This window comes from Saxophila tyrrhenica, assembly GCF_035928015.1.
Source record: "Saxophila tyrrhenica strain CCFEE 5935 chromosome Unknown scaffold_18, whole genome shotgun sequence".
NCBI classification, from domain to species: Eukaryota; Fungi; Ascomycota; class Dothideomycetes; order Mycosphaerellales; family Extremaceae; genus Saxophila; species Saxophila tyrrhenica.
This window is the reverse complement of record NW_027041750.1, coordinates 460183-473510: the sequence shown is the minus strand read 5'-3', so window position 1 is coordinate 473510 and position 13328 is coordinate 460183. Positions and strand designations below refer to the sequence as shown.

The following is a 13328-nucleotide window of genomic DNA, read 5'->3' as shown; positions in this document are numbered from 1 at the left end:
TCACCTCACCTTGCCTGTTTCACATAACGATGTTGTGGCCAGACATCATACCACAAACCATCCACATCTCTGAGAATGGCGCGGAATAGGGGTCAGCGGGAGCGTACCTGCTGATCGTAGCAGTGACTTTGGAATGTCAAGCAAGGTGTGGTACGAGAAGCAGTCGTGGCATGGCTTACCAAAGTAGATTCGGCTAATTTTTAGGCACTCCCATGCCTCAAAAGATATGACGCCGCCCCCAGGAGCCAGTACAAATACTCCTTTACCGTCTTCTCGCAGAGCTGACTTGCCCACTATGGCAAACTCTCATCACTATCACTCCCAATACTACCCCCATCTCCCTCTTCATGCTCCATGCCGCTCAACGGATCCGTCTCTGCCGCAAAGAACGAAGCCCTCTCGCGCCTCGGCCTCTTCAAATGACTGTACGCGCTCATGACCCACACGCTCAAACCATGCACCAGCGTGCTCCCAAACACGATGAAAGCCACCAGCGGCCAGACCGTATACACCGCTTTCTCGCGATTGGTGTATGGGCGGCCGTAATGAGGCGGGTACGGGTCTGGGGTGGACGTTTCGTCTTCGAGCCAGGCGCGAGCTTCCATGGCGAGGAAGATGCCGCCTAAGCCCATGGGGCCGAAGTGCCCGCAGAAGAGGGCTTCGCGGAGCGTGCGAATGTCAGGGATCCATTTGTATGTCGCCAACACGATGGGCAGGCGTCGGAAGCAGAGTACTAGGATCAAGAAGGCTACGAGGCGGCCTGGTGTGATCCATGGCGTGAGTTCGTTGGGCTGGAAAGCATACCAAGGCAAGATGGTGCCGAGATAGACGAACATGGCGCTGTTGAGCAGCAGGTCTGTAATCTTGGGTAGTTGCACGCCGTGGGTTTTGTTGCTGAACCAGCCGTCACGGGCGAATCCGTAACCCGCGCCAAAGGCGACTAGGAAGTCGTCACTGCCGAGGGTGCTGCCGACGCCCATGCAGAGGATGGCCTGGAGTAGGTAGAAGACGGTAATGCCAGCGTCGTCGATGTAGTGGCGCTTGGTGCAGAATTTCAGGATGTAATTGAAAGTGGTGCCAATGATGAAGCCGATGAGCGTTCCGAAAACGCATTGCCAGAGGACGGTAATGAGGAACCAGTTCTGGAGCGCGCCACTAGCAGACGCCTTCGTCAGGATCGAAAGGCCAACGTAAAGGAAGGGAAAGCTGATGCCGTCGTTGCAGCCTGACTCGGCCGAGAGCATGTCCTTCAGACGCTTGGGTATTCTGTCGCTGAACTGGCTGTTGGAGAGGATGCTCGAGGCCAGAACCGGATCGGTTGGTGTAAGGCATGCCGCTACGACCAGTGCAGTGGGCCAATCTGTCTTGAACAGAGCGACCACGAATCCAGCGCAAACCAGCCAACCGAAAGTCATGACCGGTCCCAGTAGCATGGCAACAGACTTCCAGTGGCGGCTTGCATAGTACTTGGGCAACTCAACACCAACCGAGAAGACTTGGATGCCAACAATGACTCGGGATGTTTCTTGGACTGTTTGCCGTAGTTAGCTTAAGATAACTCCACGCACAGTAGGAATTAGAGATGTCTGCATACCAATATCATCTCCCCAGCCCCATCCTCCAATCCACGTGGGGTCTTTGGTCATTGGCCCATTGACACCAGCAATGTTGGGAGTGAGCCATCCTAGTCCCCGTGGTCCTACGATGATGCCAAAGGTCAGAGCGAGAGGCGGTTCACTCAGATGCAGTCGGTTTCGGATGAAGTTGGCGAAGAGAGTGTAGGAGATCAAGAATAGGGACAGGATGAGGTAGGTGAGGTGAGACGGTGTTGGCTCGATCTGCTTCCACATGGCGCCGGTTCCTGGATGCTGACACAGGTGTTTATGCGAGGTCACGCAGTCCGAGTTTCAGGCCTTCGGAAAGGCGAGATGAAGTTGTGAAAGGCGCGCTGCGTGTGCGGGCAGTCGCTCTTTTGTCGAAGAGTCTGCAGTCCAGAATCGCAGTGAAGAAGGCTGGTAAGTTTCCTGCCATGTCGTCATAAAACCAGGCTGTCTCAGTCGCACCGCGGAGGAGGTCTAGAGCAGCCTTCCCGAACTGCCGTTGGCTCCTGCCTCCAGCGGTTAGCTCGTCAATCAATTTTAGGAACGCCATCAGCGACTACTGCTCACTCCCACGCTTCAACATTGACTAAGCCTTATTAAACGTGGCACAGTGGCCTTAAAGCGTGCTGCAGTCGCTATTCTGGCTGGACAACATGGCTCGTACAACAACCCCTCTTCGGCCGGCGGTCTGTTGAATATGCAACACACCTGGCCTGTGCAACACTGAAACACGCGTGGTATGGCTTCATCTCCTGTTTAAGAAGCTGTTCCTTTGGCTGGTAATAAGCGGTGGCGCCGTTACCGATTAGGCCAACAGAGTCACTCAGCCTCCGCGTGCAAGGACTCCTGCAGCTACTTCAAGCACTTTGATATATACCTGTCCCCCACCCGCATGACGAGCAAGACATGGCTGGACTTCCTACCAGCTCCGGATGTAAGTATGTTGAAAAGATCCTTCTTCACCGAGGTCACGCCGCTGCCGGACACGGTGAGACGCGAGAAGGCGGTCGCCTGGCTACAGGACCATGATTCGATGATCACACTTAATCCTCTGGTTATCCATCATGCTCCGACAACTGCACCCCCAAATGCCGCTGAGGACGAAGTCGCTTTTATGAAATGGTATGAGATGACGGACGAAATCCAGTACATTCCAGGAACGGCGGTGAAGAGCCAAGTCACCTACAAAGGTGGCTTCCACGACTTGCCCGATGGTTTGCAAACTCACGTCTTCGCTCCGGGTGGCGTGGATATTCTCGCGAAATGGAGAGTCGGCGGGAACATGCCTGGAGAACCGAAGGAACCCCTAGAGCTGGGCTTGAACAAGCCAGTGGAGGGTCTCTACCTGCGCGAGGACTACGAGCTACGGTGCAATGTTCTTCTGACAAGCTTCGTGAAGCGGAATCTAAAGAAGTCGCACGCAGAACTCGTCCGGAAGCTGATCGAGAAGGTGGGCTCTTCACCAACATCAAGCCGAGAGCAACTGTCTCGACCAGACACTTTTCGTTCATCCAAATCGGACACCATGCAGCCACCGCGACACAGTATGCAGGTCGCCTCTCCGGCGCAGTCAGATACTGGTCGCACCTCTGCGGGCTCGCAGGATCCCAGCGCAATGGGCTTCCGCCGAAGTGGTACCGTTTGCAACTGCAAAAGCGACAAGCATCTGATATCCTGCCCAAACTACACTCGGATCTACAAGCCTCCAGTACTCTACGCGGAACAGTCTCAGCCTCAAGCTGCGTATCCTACACCTCAACCGCAGTCGAAATCTCCAGTTTCACCGGCTCTCAGCTGGACCGCGACCCCGACAAGCACCTATCAACCCGAAGACCAGCCCAGCGAACCATTTCATTCTGGAGAAGCGGTCGTTCGAAATTCTCTGGCGCCAACAGATGGTTCCGGACACCCAATGCGACCAGTCGTACACAGCGCGCAGGCTAGCTTCGCCCAGTCGATGGATGTTCAGGGTCGAAATCAGTACGAGAGCGTCGATCAGCTCGATCATGCCATTCAGCAAATGGCGAAGGAGTTTGGAGGTGACTCGGAAGCTGCGAGGCTTTATTACCTGCAAGGCTACAGATCGGAGATGCCTTGAGATTGATCTTTGAAGCGTTAAGCGCGCACGCTGGGGAAGAGGTTTCGAAGACTACATGTACATTCCTGCTTCCACAGCACCGCGGAATGCGGTTTATACCTGCGAAGACTGACGCCAAGCCAAAGATGATCGCACATGGCTCGATTGAGCGTCACCAGGTCTACCGTCTGGAATGGCATCGAGCTGTCGTATACCATGGCGACTATGTTGGAAGTCATCTTCCCATGCACCTACGCTGACGACGTCCTCTATCATCCACCACAACGAAAAGTGATGACCTGATACCATGAGCAAGGAAGCGCCTGTTGACCGGCTGAGCTGATAAATAGCACATTGACCCGCATGACGTTCAGCAACCATCAGCAAGCACCGTCCTGCGAAACGTCATGGCCCTGCTGTCGCCTCACACGGGCTACCAAATCCGGCGTTCGAACAAAGAGCCAGAGTGGTCAAGCATCTGCGACAATGTCTTTGATCAATACCTGGACACAGACGACCTGTTCGCCTTTGACACCAATCAGCCTGGGCGAAGCAGTTCCAATGATTCTGTCAATCTCTTTAATTTCTCGGCATCCAGCGGACAAAGCCATCGTACCGATGCTACCTCGCCTATTCCTTCGTGGGAGGCGACAGCGCCAGAGCATCTGATCGAGGCAAGACAGCCCACGGCCAAAGAGCCTGTCACATTCTGGAAGAAGACGCTGCACGCCTTGGAACAGAACGCTGCTGAGTGCGAAAGGAAGCAGCAAACTCTAAGAACAACCAAATCACATCTCGATTTTCTGAGTCTTGGAGGCTGCCCTTCGCCACCGATCGAGCCTCCTTCTCCCACCGACCAATCATTCTCCGCCCAGCGTCGAGTGTCAAGGACGGCCGCAAGCGGAAAGGGACGTAACATTACCGCCAGATCGGTCTCACGTGGCAGGCCAAGTGGTGTGACGAAGACTGCAGTTGCTGGCTCCGCCAACCCAAACGCTACTGTGCGGAAATGCAGTGCTAGTCCCCCCAAGATGATGAACCCCTCACGCTACCGAGCCGGCTTCAAAGACGCATGGACAGAAAAGCTGCAGTCGGACCCGGACAAGTACGAGTTGAGGGTGCCTCCACTGAAGGGACTGCCTCTATCGCCGCCGTCTTCGGCCAGATTCAACCATGAAGACGACTTTGCTGCATTCGGCTCACCGAGCCATTATCCACCGGTGCCTACCTTCGATGATCAGATGTCGCCTCTGACAATGAACTTTCAGCAAGCGCATATCCACACACCGGTCTTGTCGCCGGCGTTCAACGACCTCGCGCATGCCAACAACTCGTACATCAGCTCGATACCACCGTTGCAACAGAGCTTGTACACACCGCAGACAGTGCCATTGAACGATACAGCGCCTCTGTATCCTGAGCGGACATCGTCTCTCGCAGCAAGCAAGATCCAGGCCTTTGATTTTGGCTTCTCCGAAGCAGCAACCTCTGAATCGTGGAACACTGGCCCTATCACTGAATCCATAGGCAACTTCGGAAACAACTTCGGCTTCCACGATCCGTTCGCGGCACTGGGCGACGCCGTATTACCTTCCATCGAGACGGCTGATCTCGAGCTGGCTGGACTCGGCATCAGCTGCGACCCATCCCTCGTCTCCAACCTCCACGCCAACCCCACAGCCACATCAAACACAACCCACAGCTCCTCCAGATCACGACCCTACTCCCTCCAATCCGACCCCCGCAGCAAAGCCCCCTCCCACCCCCACCGCCGCGCCATATCCTGCCAACGCTCCCTCTCCCCCTCCCCGACCCCGGCCACCGAACCCCGCTCCTCCAAACGCGCATCCTCTTCCCGCCGCACATCCCGGCATCGACGAGCCAAATCCACCAACGCGACCCCAAGACAGCCTCAGAGCGATAAACAAGGCGGCTTCGTGAACTTCACCGCGCACGACAGCACGAAGATTCTAAGCGGCGTGGCGCCTTCGGGGAGCTCGAAGACGAAGTTGCGACGAGAGAAGGAGGCGGCGGAGAAGAGGAGGCGGTTCAGTCAGGCGGCTGTGAAGGCGGTGGAGGAGGCGGGAGGGGATGTGGAGGCGTTGGGGAGGGTGGGGTTGTTCGTTTAGCGGTCGGTTTTGATGAGATTGCGATAGCTGTTTATGTATTTTGAGTATGATGTTGCGGGCTTTCATACTCTGATGATCCACAACTCTTTTGATCTCGTGAGAGGGGTTTTGGTGAATATATAGGTATGCTAGCGTTTGGCTAGCGTGGTGAGTGGCGACTTCACTTTGAATGTCAAGTGAGACCTACGCCTTAGTACTCTAAATTTGTTTCCATACCACGAATACAGCTCTGATGCTGAGACCATTACTGCCATACTCTAGATCGACGAGCGCCCAGCGAAGCCGTATCCTGCCGTTCAAAATGTCTTCCACCACCAAACGAGCCAAACACACCTTCGCCCCCGTCGGCAAGCCCAATGGCTCATCAGCCATGCGGTTAAAAGGCATCGTCTTCGACATGGACGGCACCCTCTGTCATCCGCAAAACTACATGTTCTCCGAAATGCGCTCCGCCGTCTCCATCCCCGCCTCATCGGATATACTAGACTACATCCACGCTCTCCCCCAGCAAGAACAAGACGACGCTTTCGCCAAAATCCAGGCGATCGAGCGGAAAGCGATGGAGGAGCAGGTCCCGCAGGCTGGTCTTGTTACGTTGCTGGAATTCCTCGATAAGCATGAGATTATGAAGGGGATCTGTACCCGCAACTTCGACGCCCCGGTCACACACCTTTTGAAAACGCACGTACCCGGCCACATCAACCCCTTCGCCCCAGTCGTGACGCGGGATTTCCGCCCGCCGAAACCGAGTCCGGCTGGTATCCTCCACATCGCGCACTCCTGGGGGCTAGTTCAGAGCGCGACGGTGCCGGAGACAAGGCCAGAGGAGAGGTTGCTGCCGTTGGTGATGGTGGGGGATAGTGTGGATGATATCGAAGCCGGGTATGAGGCTGGGGCGTTTACGGTGTTGGTGCGGAGTCGAGGGAAGGAGGAGTTGGAGGGGGATGGGAGGGTGGGGGTTGTGGTTGAGAGGTAAGTGGGTTTTGTTTATGAGGGGTTGAGGGAGGAGGTGCTGACGGGGTGTAGGTTGGATGAGATTGTTGGTTTGCTTGAGGAGGGGTTGGGGTCGAGGTTATGATGTAGACAGAATGGGGTAAGTGATGGTGGTGGTTGAGATGAGACCGGCTTATAGTCAGTTTTGACGGCGCTCCGCGAGATTTCTACGACCAATGGGACACTCATCTACAATTTCGCAAGCAGGAGCGCCTGACTGGCTAGTACTCATATGGTTCAAAGGCAGCCTTGAGTGCTCCAGATCATCATTCCACTATGATACTCAGATACAGCAGCACTGGCCTGCACAGGCTCCTCGCGGACAAAGAGCCAACTCAAAACAGATCAACAAACCCACTCGACAGATCATATCTACTGCTGCTGCTGCTGCTTCTCGAACGCCGCCTTCATCATCGCCTTCATCTCCACATAGATCTCCTTCGCTTCGCCGGCCACGAGCTCTCGCGCGAAGTCCTCGAGCTTGAGAGGCTTGAAGTCCGGGTACAGTTCTTTCGAGGTGATGTCTGGAAGGCACGGCAGTTAGCGAAACGGCTTGTTATGGTTGTGGGTGCTGTGTACTTACAACCAAGATACTTCGCATACTCGGGCGTGTTGTCGCCTCGAACGCCCCAGCTGAGCAAATATTGCGTCCTGAAGAACATAAATCAGCACATGCCACCAACCCAGTCGACCAGACACTCACTCAACCACATGCAACATCTTCATAAAATCAGTCGGATCCGCCTCCGCCGCCTTCTTATACTCCCCCAACCGCCCTTCCAACTCCTCCTGACTAACATACTTCCGCTCCACCTTCTCCCCCGCCACCTTCTCCAGCAAATCCCACACTTCCTTCTGCGTCCACACCTCATCATACACCAGCACCATCTTGTTCAACGTCCTTTCATCCCGGATGACCTTCGCAACATACCGCCCCACGTCCCGCAGATCCGTCAACGCCGACGGAACGTCTCCCTTGCCGCAGATCGGGTTGTCGACCATGACCGCGTAGTCGATCTTTCCGGACGGCAGTTTGGGGAACGAGATCTGGTACCACCAGCCGCAGTCGATGAAGGTGTAGGGGAGGTTGAGGCGTCTGGTTAGGTTGTAGACTTCTTCCTTCTGGTCGCGGAGGATGTGCACACCACCTGGTGGAATTACCGTGACGTAGCCGCAGGGCACGAAGCGTTTGACACCGGCGGTTTTGGCGGCAGTGGCGAGCGGGAGCTGGGACAGCTGCCCTGGGGCGCCAACGGCGGAGAGAAGGATCTCTATCCCCTCCAGAGCAGCGACGATCTTGTCCTGGGAGTCGTTGTCGAGGTCCAGAGCGCGCAGCTCGATGCCCGAATCCTTCAAAGCGACGTTGGACGGGCGGGACATTGAGGAGGGCCGGACCAGGGCGATGATTTCCTAGGGACTGTCAGTTAGATTGTCTTTTGAGGGCATTGGGCTGGGGATGGTGTACGAAGCTGCCATCTTCGAGCAGGCCGTTTAGGATCGATGCTCCTGTTTCGCCGGACGCTCCAACGAGACCGACTTTTGTTCGTGCCATTGTGATGGTTGTTGTTGTTTCGAGAACGAATGGAGCAGACGAGAAGTTCTTTCTTGTTCCAATGGTGCTCAGGAATGTCCTTCGCAACACACTTTAATACTTCTTGAGCTCGGCCGACAAGGCAACCTTACATCCGACTCCAATGATTGACTGTCTTGGAATATTGTCCCGGCGGCGTTGGTGCAGGCGCCGCATTCGCATAGGCAGTTGAAAGAAATGGTATACAAGCCTGAGCGGTATTCACGTTACACCGCACCCGAATGGAGGGCTGATTAGAAAGCAAGTCGTTGAATGTTGGTATTCGTAAACACGCAAAGACGGAGTGGAGAAGGTGGAGTAGAGGTGAGGTTTGTTGTGAAAGTTGTGCTTGTTCACAAATTGCACAAACCTCGGTATTAGTGCATGTGAAGGTTTTGATGAAAGATGAAGGTATGCTGCATGAAGCATACTGGGTATTCTTCTAGAAACGAAAACCGCTAGCCTGCAGTGATCTCTCATCGCTCATGTATACCATGCGTACCGTCAATCTATGCCCATCAGATCGAACTCGTCTATTCCGGCGCATCGAACGGCTTGACCAGCATCTCGCTGAAACTGCAGAGCACACCGTTAGCATATCCCAATTCGCCAAAGGGATCAGAAATGAACATACCTCGTTATCGCCGGCACGCCCCTCACCTCCTCCACCAACAACGGCATCTTGACCACATGAAAGTCCTCCCCATACAGATCGTCAATCTGCTCCAAGTACTTCTTCTGCATCTTCCGTCTCGAATTGCACTGCTCGCACGGATTGTCTTTCTTCGGGAACAGCAGCTGATTCACCACCATCGCGTGCGTGTCGATCTCATAACCCCCCAGCTCCTGAATCATGCGCTCCGTCTCGTACAGCGACAGGAACTCGGGTATTAACACCGGCACGAAAGTCGTGAGATCCGGGTTCTTGAACTGCTTGTTCACATCCCCAATCGTATTCCTCAAATCCTCCATCCTCGCCAACACGTCTTCAAAACTCTGTCCATTCGGCAACCCACCTCTCGCATTAACGAGATTGTTGATCATGCCACCAAACTGTTGACTGAGCGCACTCAACTTCTCCAGCGCCTTCTCCATCACCGTCGGGAACTGCAGGAAGCGCAGCGTATGCCCCGTCGGCGCGGTGTCGAAGATGATCAACTCATACTCCATCCCCTTCACCTGCTTCAGCACTTCCGCAAAACTCATCGCCTCGTCCACACCCGGAATCGAGAACGCCATATCCTGGAACATATTCCCTACACCCCCCAACCCTTGCATCGCGTCCTGCGCATCATCCCCTCCCGCAGCGATCAAATCGTTTATCGACCCGTTCGGATCAATCTCCATAGCCGCTAAGCCGGGCACGCCCTCCACAGGCCGCGCGTCCTTGCCGAATTTCATGCCAAAGGCGTCGCTGAGGTTGTGTGCCGGGTCGGTGGAGATGAGGAGGACGGATTTGCGGACCTTGGCCATTTGGACGGCGAGGGAGCAGGAGGTGGTGGTCTTGCCGACGCCTCCTTTGCCGCCGACGAAGACCCATTTGAGGGATGTTTGGTCGAGGATGGGTTTGAGGGAGGCTTCCATTTCGCTGTCGTCGGCCATGTTTGCGTGTGTCTTAGAGGGGGTGGTGTTGTTGTAGTAGTTGGTAGGTAGTATTTCCCGGTACTCTAGAAGCGGTAGCAAGGTGGAAGAAGAGGACAGATATGACAGTCTGGCAGTAATCAAAAGGAGAACATCTTGTTTTCCATCTGCTGCTTCAACTTTGGCGGGGCGCATGTGCACCTACGTCACGCGCTTGGACGATTTGCAGTGACCCGATCCGGACATCATATGAACCCTACCATCTCCATTCCATCCTCACCCCCGTGCCATTTACAATGACACCTTCTAGCTGCTGACCAGCCTACACCTGCTATGCCCTCACGCGGACCCGGCTACCTCAAGCAACTATGGTATAAATACAAATCCCTCCGCCTCCCCTGGCGCCGCCAGTTCCTCGCAGGCGCCGACCTGTCTGGCAACACTTTCTGGGAGTTTCGCGATGCCTTGAACGCTGGGAAATGGCGGAGGATCGTCAGATACTCCAACGCGCCGCATTATGCTGATGTGAAGATAAGCCGTACGTCCACCCCCTACCAGCACACCTCCTTCCGCCACCGGTTACTGACGAGAGCACCAGCGCAATGGCACCAATGGCTCCGCCACACCCGCCCCCAACCCCCTTCAATTGAAGAACAACACCTCGACCTCTCCCGCCAAGAGCAGATGAAACAACTCGCCGCCAAAGCCGACGAGCGCTGGAAGAGCGTCCCGAGTTTCCTTGACGCGCCGCAGCGGCAGCAGGCGGGGCCGGCGATTGGGGTGACGGATTCGAAGCCCGCGGATCCGGGGGAGGCGGTGGAGAGTGAGGGGGTGATGAGCGCGGTCGGCGGGCAGGGGGAGGCACAAGGGGAATGGGAGGGGAAGGGACAGGATGTGGGGAGGGAGGCGAAGAGGAAGGGAGGCAGGAAGGAGAACCCGTGGCAGAGGCCGCCGCAGGGGGCGCCGGGGGAGGATTGGCAGCCGGCGAGTTGGACGCCTGGGGTCGCGAGGAGAGGATAGCATGCAATGCAAATAAACGAACCTTTCACAGCTCCTTCCGCACGCACAGTGGCAAAAGCATTCCAACGCTCGATACAGTCACGCTGATGGTTGGCGAGGACGGTGAGAATTTGCATATGATGATGATGATGTACAGACACTACTAAACAAACAGAACCACACCCGCTCCGAGCTATATGCAAGAGCAGAACACACTCCGTCTCTAACCTTCCCATCGAACCTCTTACATAGCAGCAAACGCTGCCGCCGCACCAGCCAATCCCAACAGCACAGTCGAGAATCCCAGCGCAGCCGCGCCATTCTCATCGTTGTCACTGTCGCTGTCACTCCCACCGCTGCTTCCCCCGGAGCTGCCATCACTACTCCCGCTGTTATCCCCATTACTCACGTCCTCGCTCTCCTGCGTCCCATCGCTCAGATCCGGCTCCGTCTCGCTCGGCTGTCCGCGCCACTGCGAGCTCTCCGCATTGAGCCCCGGCCCGTTGCTGACGCCGTTGCTAATGTAGTTCTCCGCCTTGGCAGGGATCTCCGGCAGGTTCTCCGTGCGGACGTTCCACTCGCTCGTGCGGGGAGGGCAGGCGGGGACGTTGGAGCGTTGGCGGGAGGCGCCGCCGTCGCCGGTCGGGTTGGAGGTAGCGGCGTACGCGGCTTTGAGGCGGCGGAAGTCCTCGTTCGGGACGATGCCGTTCCCGCTCTGCTCGACGAGGCCGTAGCCGTTGGCTTCGAGGGTGTACTCGTAAGCGAGACCGCCGGAGTAGGCGACGCTCATGTTTTGCGAGTAGAGGGATTCGATTTCCTCCCAGGTGCGCGTGTTCTCGATGCACCCGAACTCGGACAGGAAGAGCGGCAGGCTGTAGTCGCGGTACGTCTCGACCTTCTGGTCCCAGCCGGACTGCGTGAAGCTGCTGGGCGAGCACCAGGAGTAGTCGTTGAAGGCGAAGAAGTCGCTGCGGGCCCACTGGTCATCGCCGCAGGCGAAGTAGAGGGCTTGCGATTCGATGTTCTCGGCGACGTCGGCGGAGGAGTAGCCGACGGGGATGCTGCGGTCGGCCTGCGCGGAGATGTAGCGCTTCATGTCGCGGGTGACGGCTTTGATGTAGGGGGCCGCTTGGGTGTTGTTGCGGGCGTTGATGACCTCGTTGCCGGAGAAGAAGAGGAGGAGGTTGTTGTAGCCGGCGAAGGCGTCGATGGTCGCGAAGACGGATTGGAGGTAGACGTCGTTGTAGGACTGGTGGAGGGTGTCGAGGCTCTCGCGGTTCAGGGAGAACTCGGGCGTGTTGGCGTCCAGGGCGAGGTAGATGCCGGCTTCGTCGAGCATGGACATGGCTTCGTCGTGGTTCTTGCTGTTGTCGATGGTGTACACGCGGATGGTATTGATGCCGAGTTCGGTGAACTTGACACATTGTCAGCATTCTGCTGCTCTTGTAATGGTGGATGTGTACTCACACGCTGAATGTCACGTCGCAGAGAAGACATGTCGAGAAGAGGGTCTTGTGCGTCTGCAGCGCCACCTGGCTGGTAGGCCACACCACGGATGTAGAATCGCTCTCCGTTCGCCCAGAACGCGTTGCCCTCGCTGGTGACTGTAGGCAGATTTCCAGACTGGCGCGGGAACACCTTTCCGAGCGCACCTGCGCAGAGACATGCTCCAGCGAGGAGCGTGCTGTAAAGCCGTGCCATTTCTTGTGGGCTCTCAATGGAATGTAGAAATTGCTGCAGGAAGTATTATGGTTCTTAAAACTGAGGAAGTGACTGGAAGGAAAGAGCGAGTGACCGTCACAACCCGAACTGAAGATGAAGAAGGAAGAAAGCAGGAGGCAAGTGTGAATGGAAAGGTCGACCGCGTGTCAAGAAATGTTGAACTCATTATTGAACCCTTCCCATCCCTTACGGAGCTCGACCAAGACGCGCCCAGCTGGGCCAAGAGCGTGGCAGCAGAAAGTCCACGCAAGCCAGACGGGTGGGAGGCGAATCTCTGTCTGCGCAGTGTTTCGGCGGACTTTGGCGCGCTGGGCCTTGGTGTGTTATACGGCTTTGGTAGGCCGATTCTTGTGGTGAGGAGGGGAAGGTGTATGGTGTGGCAGGATGAGATGAGGTTGGAGCAGTGCCAAGAACGAGTCCGGAGATTTGGTCTAGGCCGACGACGAGACTCTCTGCTGCGCCTTCGATTCTGTGGATCGCGATAACCTTTGTGTGTTTGGTGGTGGACGAGACGCGCTCGAGAGATGGTCGTGGATGCAAGTGCCCGCGGTACCATATCCGGTCGTTTCCATTGGCGGTGGGTGCTGGCGCTGAGAGTCCTGTCGGTCGTGGACTTGGACTTCACCTCACATACACTCTCTCACAGCACCTCTCAG

At 56.1% G+C, this 13328-nt stretch overlaps 6 protein-coding genes across 6 annotated transcripts; 2 read left to right on the top strand and 4 right to left on the bottom strand.

Annotated features, from left to right (window-relative positions):
* Positions 1-293: 293 nt before the first annotated feature.
* Positions 294-1850, bottom strand: LTR77_009610 (uncharacterized protein; the record flags this gene model as incomplete). Its single annotated transcript, XM_064806836.1, has 2 exons — positions 294-1531; positions 1595-1850. 2 exons carry the CDS (start codon positions 1848-1850, stop codon positions 294-296), a joined length of 1494 nt encoding a protein of 497 aa, XP_064655141.1.
* Positions 1851-2493: 643 nt separating this feature from the next.
* On the top strand, positions 2494-3699 carry LTR77_009609 (uncharacterized protein; the record flags this gene model as incomplete). Its single annotated transcript, XM_064806835.1, has 1 exon — positions 2494-3699. The coding sequence occupies one exon, from the start codon at positions 2494-2496 to the stop codon at positions 3697-3699; it is 1206 nt and encodes a 401-aa protein (XP_064655140.1).
* A 386-nt stretch (positions 3700-4085) lies between these two features.
* On the top strand, positions 4086-6885 carry LTR77_009608 (uncharacterized protein; the record flags this gene model as incomplete). Its single annotated transcript, XM_064806834.1, has 3 exons — positions 4086-5797; positions 6069-6779; positions 6834-6885. The coding sequence occupies 3 exons, from the start codon at positions 4086-4088 to the stop codon at positions 6883-6885; spliced, it is 2475 nt and encodes an 824-aa protein (XP_064655139.1).
* Positions 6886-7172: 287 nt separating this feature from the next.
* Positions 7173-8352, bottom strand: LTR77_009607 (uncharacterized protein; the record flags this gene model as incomplete). The annotated part of the gene is made up of 4 exons (XM_064806833.1): positions 7173-7324; positions 7384-7451; positions 7504-8210; positions 8266-8352. 4 exons carry the CDS (start codon positions 8350-8352, stop codon positions 7173-7175), a joined length of 1014 nt encoding a protein of 337 aa, XP_064655138.1.
* A 551-nt stretch (positions 8353-8903) lies between these two features.
* On the bottom strand, positions 8904-9972 carry GET3 (Golgi to ER traffic- protein; the record flags this gene model as incomplete). The annotated part of the gene is made up of 2 exons (XM_064806832.1): positions 8904-8946; positions 9005-9972. The coding sequence occupies 2 exons, from the start codon at positions 9970-9972 to the stop codon at positions 8904-8906; spliced, it is 1011 nt and encodes a 336-aa protein (XP_064655137.1).
* A 1222-nt stretch (positions 9973-11194) lies between these two features.
* LTR77_009605 (uncharacterized protein) lies at positions 11195-12651 on the bottom strand (the record flags this gene model as incomplete). The annotated part of the gene is made up of 2 exons (XM_064806831.1): positions 11195-12364; positions 12418-12651. The coding sequence occupies 2 exons, from the start codon at positions 12649-12651 to the stop codon at positions 11195-11197; spliced, it is 1404 nt and encodes a 467-aa protein (XP_064655136.1).
* Between the last annotated feature and the right edge of the window lie 677 nt (positions 12652-13328).